The sequence below is a fragment of the Solanum lycopersicum genome, chromosome 8 (genome assembly GCF_036512215.1).
Source record: "Solanum lycopersicum chromosome 8, SLM_r2.1".
Taxonomy (NCBI): Eukaryota; Viridiplantae; Streptophyta; class Magnoliopsida; order Solanales; family Solanaceae; genus Solanum; species Solanum lycopersicum.
Genome location: NC_090807.1, coordinates 63,711,817 through 63,724,325, shown reverse-complemented (window position 1 = coordinate 63,724,325; position 12,509 = coordinate 63,711,817). Strand labels below are relative to the sequence as shown.

The 12,509-nt window shown below is 37.0% G+C and overlaps 1 protein-coding gene and 1 pseudogene across 1 annotated transcript; both read right to left on the bottom strand.

The window, feature by feature from the left end:
- Positions 1 to 3,020: 3,020 nt before the first annotated feature.
- LOC101257497 (probable serine/threonine-protein kinase PBL19) lies at positions 3,021 to 4,840 on the bottom strand (annotated as a pseudogene).
- A 4,255-nt stretch (positions 4,841 to 9,095) lies between these two features.
- LOC101257794 (SNF2 domain-containing protein CLASSY 3-like) lies at positions 9,096 to 12,370 on the bottom strand. Its single transcript, XM_004246126.5, has 3 exons — positions 12,299 to 12,370; positions 11,371 to 12,210; positions 9,096 to 11,248 (listed from the first exon to the last, which is right to left on the bottom strand). The coding sequence occupies exons 2-3, from the start codon at positions 12,199 to 12,201 to the stop codon at positions 9,425 to 9,427; spliced, it is 2,655 nt and encodes an 884-aa protein (XP_004246174.2). The 5' UTR covers positions 12,202 to 12,210; positions 12,299 to 12,370; the 3' UTR covers positions 9,096 to 9,424.
- Between the last annotated feature and the right edge of the window lie 139 nt (positions 12,371 to 12,509).

The following is a 12,509-nucleotide window of genomic DNA, read 5'->3' as shown; positions in this document are numbered from 1 at the left end:
TAGACACACAACTATATATAGAGAGTAAGAGCACAAACAAAGCGTGAGTTAAGAGAAAGGCCTTTTAGCGTGACCGAAAAAACTTTAGTAAAGTGTGTGCATTCTGTGATACAATATTCCAAAAGATGTAAAGCGTGAATGTTAACTCTTTCAACTGAGTCACATGAATTGTCAATAAAGAATTGTCTTTTTTTAAAAAGAGTATTTTGGGTAAAAAAATAAAAATAATATAGTTTTTTTTTCCACTTTAATTCAATTTGTGTTTTTTTAAAAAAAATTCATATCCTTTAGTTAATTATTGTCGCTTTTATTTGTGTAAATTTTTATAATTATTTTTTAGTAAAAAATTGACAATCGATTAAGAAAAATATTTCAATTATAGACATCATCATCGGCGGCTCCCTCATATTAGGTTTTTGGCGGAAAAAGGAATGAGATTGATGATTATAGACCACTGATCTAAAAGGTATCTGGTTTGTTTATAACCCTAGAAAAAGTAAATTAGTAACGATATAACTTTGAAAAATAATTGTTCATCATAACAACCAAGCCTATTTTGATATGAAGTATAAAGAGAAACCATTACTGCTCAACTGACGAAAACCACTAATGATCATTAGACCATTAAATAAAAACTTTTTCGTTGCAGATCGTAATATTGCGACATTGCAAGCATATCTCACTAAATCGCTCACTATAATAAGAAGATAAAAACAAAGACTTAGAGTAAAGGAACCAACCATTAAAGCCGGTTGTCCCTCACGGCCAGTCCGACCCATTTTGAAGGTCAAACGAGCCCCGAAGCGAGCATAACCCTCATTTCGACGATTTTCGTGTGCTATAGCAAACCATTTTTTGGGTGATCCGGATTAAGATGTCAAAAATTCCAAATTTTTTTGTGGACATCCGTCAATACCTTGGCTATGGAGCCAGTCGGCTATCACGGCCAATCCAACTCATTTTCAAGGTCAAACGAGCCCCGAAGAGAGCATACCCCAATTTCGATGATTTTTGTAAGCAATAGCAAACCATTTTTAGGTGATCCGGATTCTTACGTCAAAAATGCCAAAATTTTTGTGGACGCCCGTCAAGACCTTGGATATGCAGTCAGTTGGCCATCACGGCCAGTCCGACCCATTTTCAAGGTCAAACGAGCCCCGAAGCACGCATACCCCCTATTTAGATGATTTTCGTGTGCTATAGCAAACCATTTGATCTGGATTCCGACGTCAAAAATGCCAAACTTTTTTGTGGGCATGTATCAAGACCTTGACTATGCATCCAGTTGGCCCTCTCGGCCAGTCCAACCAATTTTCAAGGTCAAACGATCCTCGAAGCGCGCATACCCCCATTTCGATGATTTTCGTGTACTATAGCAAATAATTTTTTGGGTTATCCGGATTCCGACGTCAATAATGCCAATTTTTTTGTGGACATCCGTCAAGACCTTGTCTATGCAGCCGGTTGGCCCACACTGCCAGTACGACCCGTTTTGAAGGTCAAACGAGCCCCGAAGCGAGCATACCCCTTATTTCGACGATTTTTGTGTGCTATAGCAAACCATTTTTTGGGTATCTGGATTCTGACGTCAAAAATGCAAAAATTTTTTGTGGACGTTTGTCAAGACCTTGTCTATGCAGCCAATTGGTCATCACGGCCAATCCAACTGATTTTCAAGGTCAAACGAGCCCCGAAGCGAGCATACCCCAATTTCGACGATTTTCGTAAGCAATAGCAAACCATTTTTAGGTGATCCGGATTTCAACGTCAAAAATACCAATTTTTTTTTCTTTTGCTTTTTTTTTTTTAAAAAATTGAATAATTCTTTTTTAAATCAAATCGCTGTAAAGGCAGCGATTTACACTTAATTTATATTTTTTTTAAAAATTTAATTAAATCGCTGCAAAAAAATTAGCCGATTAAATTAAGTTTTAAAAAAAATAAAAATTAAGTGTAAATCGCTGCAATTTCCAAAAAAAAAAATTTAATTAAAAATGGCTGCCTTAGCGATTTTTCCAAGATTTGATTTTAATTTTTTTTAAATAAAGAAAAAAAAAGAAGTTTAATGTAAGTCGCTGCAAAAGCATCGACTTATTAAAAAATTTTTATATTTTTTTTAATTTTGAAAATCGCTCCACTTGGAGCGATTTGTTTAAAATTTTCTTTTTTTTAAAAAAAAAGAAATTTAAGAAATCGATGCTAAAGCAGCGATTTTGCTTTTTCCGACGGATAAACTCGCTACATCGTAAGCGATTTTGCCGTTTTGATAAAAAAAAATTGGTATGCCCTTTTGGAATTTTTAACAATTTTTTTTACCTTTTTGACTCCGAACTCTACAATACATTATCACAAAGTTATTCTTAAAAAAAATTAGCATTTATCGAGCAAATTTAGTTCAATAATAAAAAACCAAACAAAGTTGTAATCTGCTATATTTGTTGAGGCATTTGTTAGTCAAATCATTAGTAATTATATCATCATGTTTATATTCCATGAATACTTCATCATTCCTATAGTATTCTCGGAAAAAAAAAATATATCTAGATATATTACAACTATAACTCGTGTGTCAATTTTTATATATGAAATTCTCAAATCAACCTTTTTTGAGAATATGGGATTTTGATAAAGATGAAATTGCATGTCCAAATATTAATTTCTTCTCTAATTTCAAATTACAAAATGAAATCGCATGTCGAAATACCCTAGTCTGAGAACTCATATACGTTGGAGGGGTTATCAGGAATGACACTGGTGATCTCATTATGGCTTTCTCAGTCCCAACTCAATGTAAAAGCAACAATCAGGCAGAAGAAATGGCAGCACTCTATGCAATAGAATGGTGTGATCGACCTTGATACGACAAATACGATCTGGAGTTGGACTCAATGATGATTACAGATCTTATGTATTCTAGTGATGCTGGAAGGGACAGTAGAATTTACAGTGAAAAGAAAAATAGATGTAGAGTTGTTGTTAAGATTTTTAGGTGCCACACAGGATAGGAGCTCAATAAGGAGTCACAAAAATTTGTTTTTTGATAACTTGGAAAACAAATGGATTTATTTACATAAACACTACAAGTACTTGCATCACTTATAATACAAAAAGAAAACTTCCCTCCTTTTGCCATACTCTCCCTAGTGTAAACATACTTAATCAAAAAGAACACACTTTTGCCAAAGAATATTACTTAATATATATATATATATACGTATATAGACACTCGTTTCGTGCATAAGGGTCTCAATTTTGAGGATGAAATAAGTTTGATCCCGCGATATGTGGAGTCTTCAAGCCTGAAATAGCAAGTAAAGGAAGTTAGACAATATTAGCTTATTTCGAGTAAGTTGTATAGACCATATTTGAGTAGACTTGCCTGAGCTAAGGGGATCATTGGTCGTGCAGTTTCGGAGATGGTCTTCTTTTTGAGTTGGTTAGGTAAGGGAAGCTGTGTAGGCCTAGATGGACCTGCACCAGTAGCTTCAGTAGAAGTTGTTCCTTGTGATTCTTGTACTGCCTGTGTCAGTATCTCAACCACTTCGCTCATTTTTGGTCGCTCTTTGGCGTTCTTGTTTAAGCAGCTATCAGCCAGTTTAGCAATTCTCTTAGCAGCAATAATTGAGAAGTCGTTTCGAAGCCTCGAGTCAATTATCATGCTAAATCTTCTACTATCAGCAGGAAATTGTTTTACCCAATCAAGAAGTTTCTGCTCGTTCACAGGACGGCTCCTTTCCAAAGTTCGCCTGCCTGAGAGGATCTCATAGAGGACAACTCCAAAGCTCCATACATCACTCTTAACTGATAGATGTCCAGTTTCCACATATTCAGGGGCAGCATATCCTAAAGTCCCCACCGGCTAAGAACAAAGAGTTACGTATTAACAATCAGGCCATGAGAATTGAAGTCTAAAACATGCCTAACCTGCGCAATTCTTAAGATTTAGGGGTGTGGATCCAAGTTTAGATATGGGGGTGGGGATGCGTCTACAAATTAGAGTTATATGTCTAAATTATGAGATATTGTGTGGAAAACTTACAAGGTATTCCGAAGAAAAAATATTGATTAAGACTAGAATCCCCAAAGGTGATACAAGCAAAAGGACTGACTTAAAAATTTCTCTATACAATTTCATCTTAGTTTTTGTCTTGATTACAGAAATCATTGTATCTATCCCAAATTTCTCTGTTGATTTTGGTAAAAGTACCCATAGTAGATTGACCAAATCTGGTACAGATCCCACACCCACGCCGTGTCAACACAGGTGAGACACTGAAAGTGAAAAGTCGGAGCAACTTAGGGGAGAAGAAGACATAAAAAGGCAGTCCCTTCAAGTATTAGCCAAAAAGGCAGGTATATCTCAAATGTACAGAATTTGGCATAAAAAACCCCTACCACGCCCTCTTTTCTATGGAAGTCCACTATTAAAATAACATTATCATCACTTACCGCTGTAGACACATGAGAGCGGTCACCAGCTGGCCCTTCCCTTGCAAGCCCAAAATCTGAAAGCCTTGCACAAAAATTCTCATCCAGTAGCACATTTGATGACTTGAAATCTCGATATATCACCTTCAGTTTTAACCAAAAAGTATTCATTAAGAAAGGAAATGAAAGAAAAAGTCCAAGAGTTCTGTATAGAGATAGAAAGAAGAAAGGTGTTTTTAGGAGCACAAAATGCTTTTAGCTTTATATTAGGGTGCTCCAACACACCGAGGAATTGAACTTCTGCAATCCATTGTCGGTGACCCTGCATAGTATATGAAGAATTAGCAACATCTATTGTCAGAGCCACAGACAAACCAACAAAGAATTGAGACGTCATAACATATAGAGAGGACAGTGAGCTTATACAACCAAACAGAAGTGGACGTTGAACTCTTTAATTCATTAAACTCATTCAACATATGTGACAAGTAAAATAGAGCAGATAACCAGTAACAAAAGAAAATGTGCTTCCTAAACTCTAAACCTGTGGGAATCACAGTGGCTTTTGGTACATAAAAAGAAGATGTAAAGAGGAACAAAGTTAATCAATTATGGAATTCAACGTATCAATTATGGAAACATGGAGAAAAGAAGCAAGAAAGGAAACATGTGCTGCTAGCTCAATTGACGGGAGCCTGCTTATATTCATCTCAACACCTACAACCAATACTAACATGGCACTGCCTTCATTTTGAAAGAGATTGCAACTATCTGGTCCCGAAATAAGCTTAGCTAGTGAGTCTACCATCTGCCATTCTATATTTGTCGACCATTTCTCATGCATAACAAAACTTAGTTCACATTAAAATGCATATGCAAATAGTTTTTCCAAGATTCCAATCCAAATTTAGATCACATATGCCACTGCGCATTCTGTTTTACGCAGACACAAATACGACTTATCTCAATCACTTCTGATTCCAATTACATTTTACCTCTTCACATCAGATCTCTAAATTGCGACTTTTAACAAGATTGATCTTACAAAATTCAAGAAACTTAACAGCAAAGTGAGTTCAACATCTACTATATACACTTTAAACATAACTTGAACCATGTATTAACAGTGTAATGGGGTTTAGCCCTACCATGCTTCGCCCCTGCTCGTATCGAATATGAAACGATACATACACCATAGATCAAAGGAAAAGTTTATACCTGCAACCACAATAGGATCACCCTTTCCATTAGAAGGCTGAATTGAACCTTTATACACACTCCCAAAACCACCTTCCCCAATCTTTAACAATCTATTGAAATTCCTTGTAGCCTCCTTAAGCTCAGAGAGAGTAAAAACCCTCAAATTTTGTTCTCTTTCTCTATACATTTCCGGTATACTTCGAGGAGATGAAACTGAACCTGTTGACCTAGTTACCCTATTTCCTTCTGAATTACCATTTTTCCTACTTTCATTACTCAATTCTGGTGCTAATTCCCCTCTCCTACGAGACCTCGATTTATCTTTGAGTATATAAAAACACTTCAGCATTTTGCTTAAAGCTTGAAAATTCCAACACCTCAATAGGGTTAAAAAAAAAAAGTTCTGTTTTTCTTTAAGCTTCTGCTACTCTTATCAAGTCAATAACTTGGGAAAGACAAAAATTGATGATAAATAGTGAATTCTGGATGGGAACAAAGAACAGCTACCAGTACATACTTCTCCATAACTTCTGGAGGTCCCAAATGTGGAATGCTGTCTTCAAGAACATCTAATGCTCTGCCTTCCCTAACCAATGACCAGGCCCAATCAGTCACAAGCGTTGGCTGCCCATCCTTAAACTCCATTATTGCTTTCTTTCCACTCAAAAGCTCAAGAAGCACAACTCCAAAGCTATCAGTCGAGCCTACAGGAAAGCTCAGACTAAATTTGTGCATGTTTACTATCCGGTAACATCAAAATGGGAGGTTAACAAGATCGAACAACAGACGAGAAAAAGTTATCAGTTTAATGTAGTATTGTCTAGGAATGAAGTCAAGATGGATTCTTCATGTTCTGTGTCAGAGGATAACATACTAGAATCCATGGTTAAGCATGAGGGCCTCCGACATATTTTTGAAGAACTATCTCATTCACCGAGCAGTTGATTAGGTTAGTATGTGCTTTAATTTCTTCTCGTTTGCTGCTACATGTAGTAATCTGACTTGCTTACTACCTATTTTTGAATCTTATTCCTTTCCTTCTGGTTTCAGACAGTTTGATGCAAGAATGTGCAGATTCACATCTGGTTTACGAAGAATGCAGATTAGAGCTCTAAGAAAGTGCAGATTCACACCTGGTTTACGAAGAATGCAGATTAGAGCTCTAAGAAAGTGCAGATTCACACCTGGTTTACGAAGAATGCAGATAGTATTTTGCATCACCCACAGGATGTTCTATGTTCTTACAAGAGTTTATTTATATTTAAAATAATACATTATATGTGTTGGATTATATACACATTTTTGGAAGTCGTGTATACTCATATCGGATTTCTACGTACCAAATTATGATTTCAATATTTATAATTGAATTTGAATGCTCCTTTTTTTAATATGGAAAGAGAAATTTTTGTTGCTTCAAAGACTCGACGATCTTCTGTTGGTTCTTCCTCATGGTTTGATAGGCTTCATAACTCTAAAGATAAACTGAAAAATGTTGCACCAGTGAATGGCGAAGCAACATACCAATATATTAAGATGTAACAAATTTGGCACAAGTGAGGCTGATAGAAAAGCTTCAGAGAACAGATTAGGCTTCAGAAAATTGAACCATTTCGACAGACCAGTGTTTAGTTTCTAACAATCTATCGTGATTCTACTTTGAAGCACTTGATTCACAGTATTGACTTAAAGTACCGAGTTCAGGTCTTACATAGATCTCCTGAAAAATAAGGTTACCTAATGAATAGCTGATATAGAAAAGAGAAATACCTGAAAACCAGTGACTTTTTTGGCTGGGGACTTCTTTTTGGGTTCGAGTTCAAAGCTGTCCTTTTGTTCCAGCTTGCATTCTAAATCACAAAGACGTTGGAAGTTAAGGTTCACATTTTTCTGCAGATTATAGAAGATCCTTTGCAATGATTTACTTACCAGAGGTACTGTACAAGCGGCAGCTCCCTTTATGTGAGCCAATTAAAGCACCCTTCAACAATGGGAAAACAAAACAATATCAGTGATCCAATTCACCTTTTCTTAGACAATCACAATTGTTTTGTTTCTTTTGTTGATTCTGAAGCGAGTTGTGAATACACTCTAATATGACTACAAGTGAGGGGAAGCGGTTTTGTGCATGTCGAAAACCAGTAAAAGTTGGGAATATAGCTACCTCGCCATCAGGAGAGTGGCAAGTAGCAGTAACCATTTCATGAAGATCTGTCCAGTCCATAACTTTCCGATCAGATATATTCCAAATTCGAACTTTTCCATCCAGTGAACCGCTGATAAAGTGGTCGTCATCTACTGGATTGAAGTGTATGCAGGTCACTGCCACACACAGATTCATCAGATGTAAAAATATGTGATGGTAAATTTAACACGGGAAATGTAACATGATATCTCACCATAATCATTATGTGCAAACATTTTTAAGCAGCTCTGAGTCTCGATATCCCATAGCCTGACTGTCTTGTCCATTGAGGATGAAAGGAGTTGCTGCATCAAAATTTCATCTAGCATGTCATGTCAAGATTTCACTGGAATAATCTTCTTTATCAGATATTTCCTTCTTGTTCAAAAATTGATATTTTATCTCACTCCATTTCATTTTATATGATGTAGTTTGATTGTTGTGTAGTTATATATCAGTAGTGTGTAAATGCACATCCCTATGTCTAAAGAGCATGTCATTAAGAATAATATCAATTCTTAGAGTTAAGTTTATTGTAAATATAGAAAGGTATGTTCTTTTTGGTACAGTATTGTGAAAGTTAGGAGTAAACTAAGAGTTAGTTTTAAAAGCTAAGATAAGGCACGATAAATAGATTTTGCATTCTCCACTAAAACTTAATTGTACGCCACTAAAACAGCTACAGTTGATTCTTTAAGGCCTAAACCATGTGAAGTTGGTTCAACCTCATGTACCCCTAAACCAAAAGTTCAATATGTACTACTCTATGGAGCCATTGTTCTAGCAACATTGGTAGTGGTGGTACCTGATCAACCCTTTCGACGATTGGAGCCGATCAACTAGCTCATAAACCAAAAGATCAAGGAATTTTCTTCAATTTGTTCTTCTTTTGGTATTTTGCTGTTATTGTAGCATCAACAGCTATTGTCTATGTTGAAGATAACGTAAGCTGGAAAGCTGGATTTTTCATTTGTGTAGCAGCTAATGTACTTGGTACAGCCATTCTCCATTTACTAGTTTGGCTCGTGTTATTGTTGCTAGTATTACCAAAAGACAAATTGCAATTCCATCAACTGCTGAGGATTTCTTCCAGGGATGTAATGTAGTACCTAAAGAAGCATTAGCTGTTGTACCTTCATGTAATACATGCTCCCTTCGTTTCGATTTATTTGTCTGACGTAAGTCTCTTTTGTTGTTGATAATAATCTAATGAGACAATAATTTGGACTCTTATTGACTTGTTTTTCTATTATAAATTTAAGCTATTAACTTTCAAAGAGTATTGAAGTTGCTTATATATATGATGCATGTTTTTGAAGCGTGCCTCCATTATATGTGAAGGTGACATAAAATCAGATGGTTCAATAAGTAATCAATGGAGACTTTGTTCAGTACAACAAGTAGAAGATTGCAAAACCTTACCACTTTGATCAACTAGTTTTTTTCTTGGCGCCGCAATTGGCGTACAATTATGTTTTTCAGTCCTTCAAGCCTTATCGTGCTTACAAGAAAATGTCTCACAGAAACAGCATCCTAGCCTTACAAGAAAGAGATAAAACATTTGAGCCATTTTACAAAGTTAACAAAATACACTAAAACAAGTCGGACTACCTAACTGCTCCCTTTTGAAGGTTGGCTACCAAAATTAAAGCATGTCGAAGGCACCACACGAGGTGCATGAGATAGCTTTTCAAAAATATGACGGAGGCCGTCATGCTTAACCATGCATTCTAGTATGATATCCTCTGACACAGAACATGAAGTGTTCTCTTCATTCCTGGACAGTATTACATCTGAATGATATCTCTTTCTTGTTTGTTGTTCGATCTTGTCAACCTCCCATTTCGATGTCACTGGACAGTAAACATGAACAAATTTTTTCTGACCAGTCCTGTATGCTCGACTGATTGCTTGCTGTTCTACCGAGGGATTCCAGAGAACGTCAAGCAAAACCACTCTTGAGGCCCCTATTAGACTTATCCCTTCTGAGCAGGCTTTTGTCGATGCAAGAAGCACTTTGACATCACTCTTAGGGTCATTAAGAGAATTTATTGATATCTGCCGCTGGTTTACATCAAGTTTCCCATCCATATAGAGAATCTCTCGACCTAAAGTCCAGCTAAAGAGAGAATTGAGCTGCTCCTTGATCAGGTTTAGAGGATCAAGTAACTGGCTAAATATGATAACCCTCTCTTTCAATCCACCACATAGTCTGATCAGTTCAATAACAAATTTCATTTTTACTCCAATATCAGGATCCAACCGACATCTTCTTTCCTTGAGCTGACTTTCTAACTCAGAGAACTCCTTCCTATTTGCCACTAATGAAGGATGAACAGAGATCAGAGACATCAGATTTTGTTCATAAAAGGATCCCGGATTCTCTGGAACTCTTTTAAGTAACTCCTTCTGCAACTCTGTGGGTTTCAAATGTATTACTGTATCCCGTATACCTGGAAGGCCTACCTTCTTTACATTTTCGCTACATTTATGGACAAGGGGTGAAAGAATATCCCTAAGCTCTTCCAACGCTCGGGCATTCTTGTCAATGGAACTGCTAAGAGAAGCCCATTTCTGCTCCAAATCAGCAGCAAACTTTGGACTAACTACACAGAGAGTGTTGTACAGTTCTTTGATGTTATTCTGGAACGGAGTTCCAGAAAGAAGTATGCGCTTCTCTGTTTCAACCTTCTTCAGTGCTTTCCACACAAGGCTGTGCTCATTCCGAGCAGTGTGCCCCTCTTCAAGGACCAGCAGACTAGGAAACTTTAGGAGTATTTCCCTAAGCTCTTTGTTATAACTTTCTCCATCTTCTCCTGTGAGAATCTTGAACAAATCGTAACTAATTCCCAAAACACTCTTACTTTTCGCCCAGGATTTCAGCTTCACCATCCGTATAAGATGTGGATTTTTTTTCGCAGCACCGGATAAACAGTGAAAGACACCAACAGTACCTTCGTCTTCCTTTAAAGAAAAGTTCTTGCTGTTCAAATTGTGGAAGGGAATATCCATCGCCCATTTTTGGAACTCCGCTTCCCAGTTAAGAAGTAAATTTGACGGAGCTATGACTACAGGCCGACACTTTGGGAACAGCTTCAGATACGACTGAAGAAACACTATGGCCAGTCGTGTTTTTCCGGTTCCAGGTGGGTGTGAGATAATGCACCCTCCCTTACTCTCCAATAGGGGCTCTCTAAACCTTTCAATCTTCGTATCTCCAGCGATGTTGTTCCACATGAACTCGAACCCTCCTCGTTGATGAGGATACATAGTATCTTTGGAACCTTTGGGAACCAAATCCCACACGGTTCCTTCTCCAAAAACGGGAGACTCCTCGGCTGCTGAAGAATCAGGAACTTTGAAGCCGTCAACATCCAAGATTGATGAGGATTCTCCAAAGCATTTTCTTTCGTACCTCCCTTGTGTTCTCCGAGCCTGCATATGACACATAAGTTGAAGAATTTAAGAGTTAAATAATAAATAAATTGGAGGGAAGATGTATTTACAAAAATATTTGAAAAGAAAAGGGCTGGAAAGAACAAAACTCGTATACTTACAAAATCAGGGAAGATGTATTTCATCTCCAAATGGACATATGAACAAACTGAACAGAGGAGTCCTATTTGTTCGTCTAGCTTAAGCTTGTGGTTCCCCATTTGACATTCACTTAATTCTCCACTCTGCATCACCGAAACTGATGGATTCGTAAATCCAATATTTGATTCCAAGATGCACATGTTCATCTCAGAGAAAAGATCTTCTATTTCCTTTTCCCATTCTTCTTTCTCAGGGGGAAGAGGTTCCTCGTCTTTAAATCGGAATACTAAAGGAAGTGTTTCTTTGACAGAAACATGTTCCTTCTCTTCTGGAGGAGGGACTTCTTTGCAATCATCGACATTTTTTATTGAATCAACAATGAATTTAAGAAATTTGGACTCTTCAAGAATCTTCTTCGGAGTCTTTCGAAGAGCATCAGTTGAAGATTCGATTTCCGACTTATAGTATGAGGTTGCATCAGGATCTGTCTCCTCCAACTCCTCCTCTTCCTCCTCCGCAATGATAACAACATCAGCATCACTTCCCCCCTCCTCCTCAACAATATCAACATCAACATCAGGATCAGAAACAGTTTCCTCCGATGATGAATCATCATCATCAGATACTTCCTCAACGAAACTCTGCTTTGTTAAGTACTCAGAAGCTCCTCGGCTGAACTTCCTCCTCCCATTGTTTTCCACTCCAGAAGTCTCCATCTTTTTTCTTTTCCTTCCATTTGTAGAATCCCCACTTTGACTCAACTCCTTCCTCTTTTCAACAATCTCCACCATATGTTTTAAAGATTGTTGTCTAGTTCTCCTCTTTGAAACAGAGCCGTCCCCTGAATCCATCTTCCTCACCTAAATTAAAAGGACAACTTTCGTCATCAATCAAAATAATAATTAAAAAACATATATAGAAACTAAACTAAACTGCATTTACAAATACCTTTTTCTGCCGGAAAATAAAAAACAGATCGCTTTGAATTCTTCAAAACTGTAAAAGAAAAACAGAGTAATATACAGTTATGAATGAATTGAATGCATAGACACACACAACTATATATAGAGAGTAAGAGCACAAACAAAGCGTGAGTAAGAGAAAGGCCTTTTAGCATGACAGAAAAAACATTAGTAAAGTGTGTGCATTTTGTGATACA

What these genes read in the sequence shown, in the direction of transcription:
- LOC101257794 (XM_004246126.5), bottom strand. Translation starts at nt 12,201, where the DNA reads ATGGATTCAGGGGACGGCTCTGTTTCAAAGAGGAGAACTAGACAACAA. An exon ending in AATACATCTTCCCTGATTTT is followed by an intron (nt 11,249 to 11,370) that starts GTAAGTATACGA and finishes TGTCATATGCAG; the next exon opens with GCTCGGAGAACACAAGGGAG.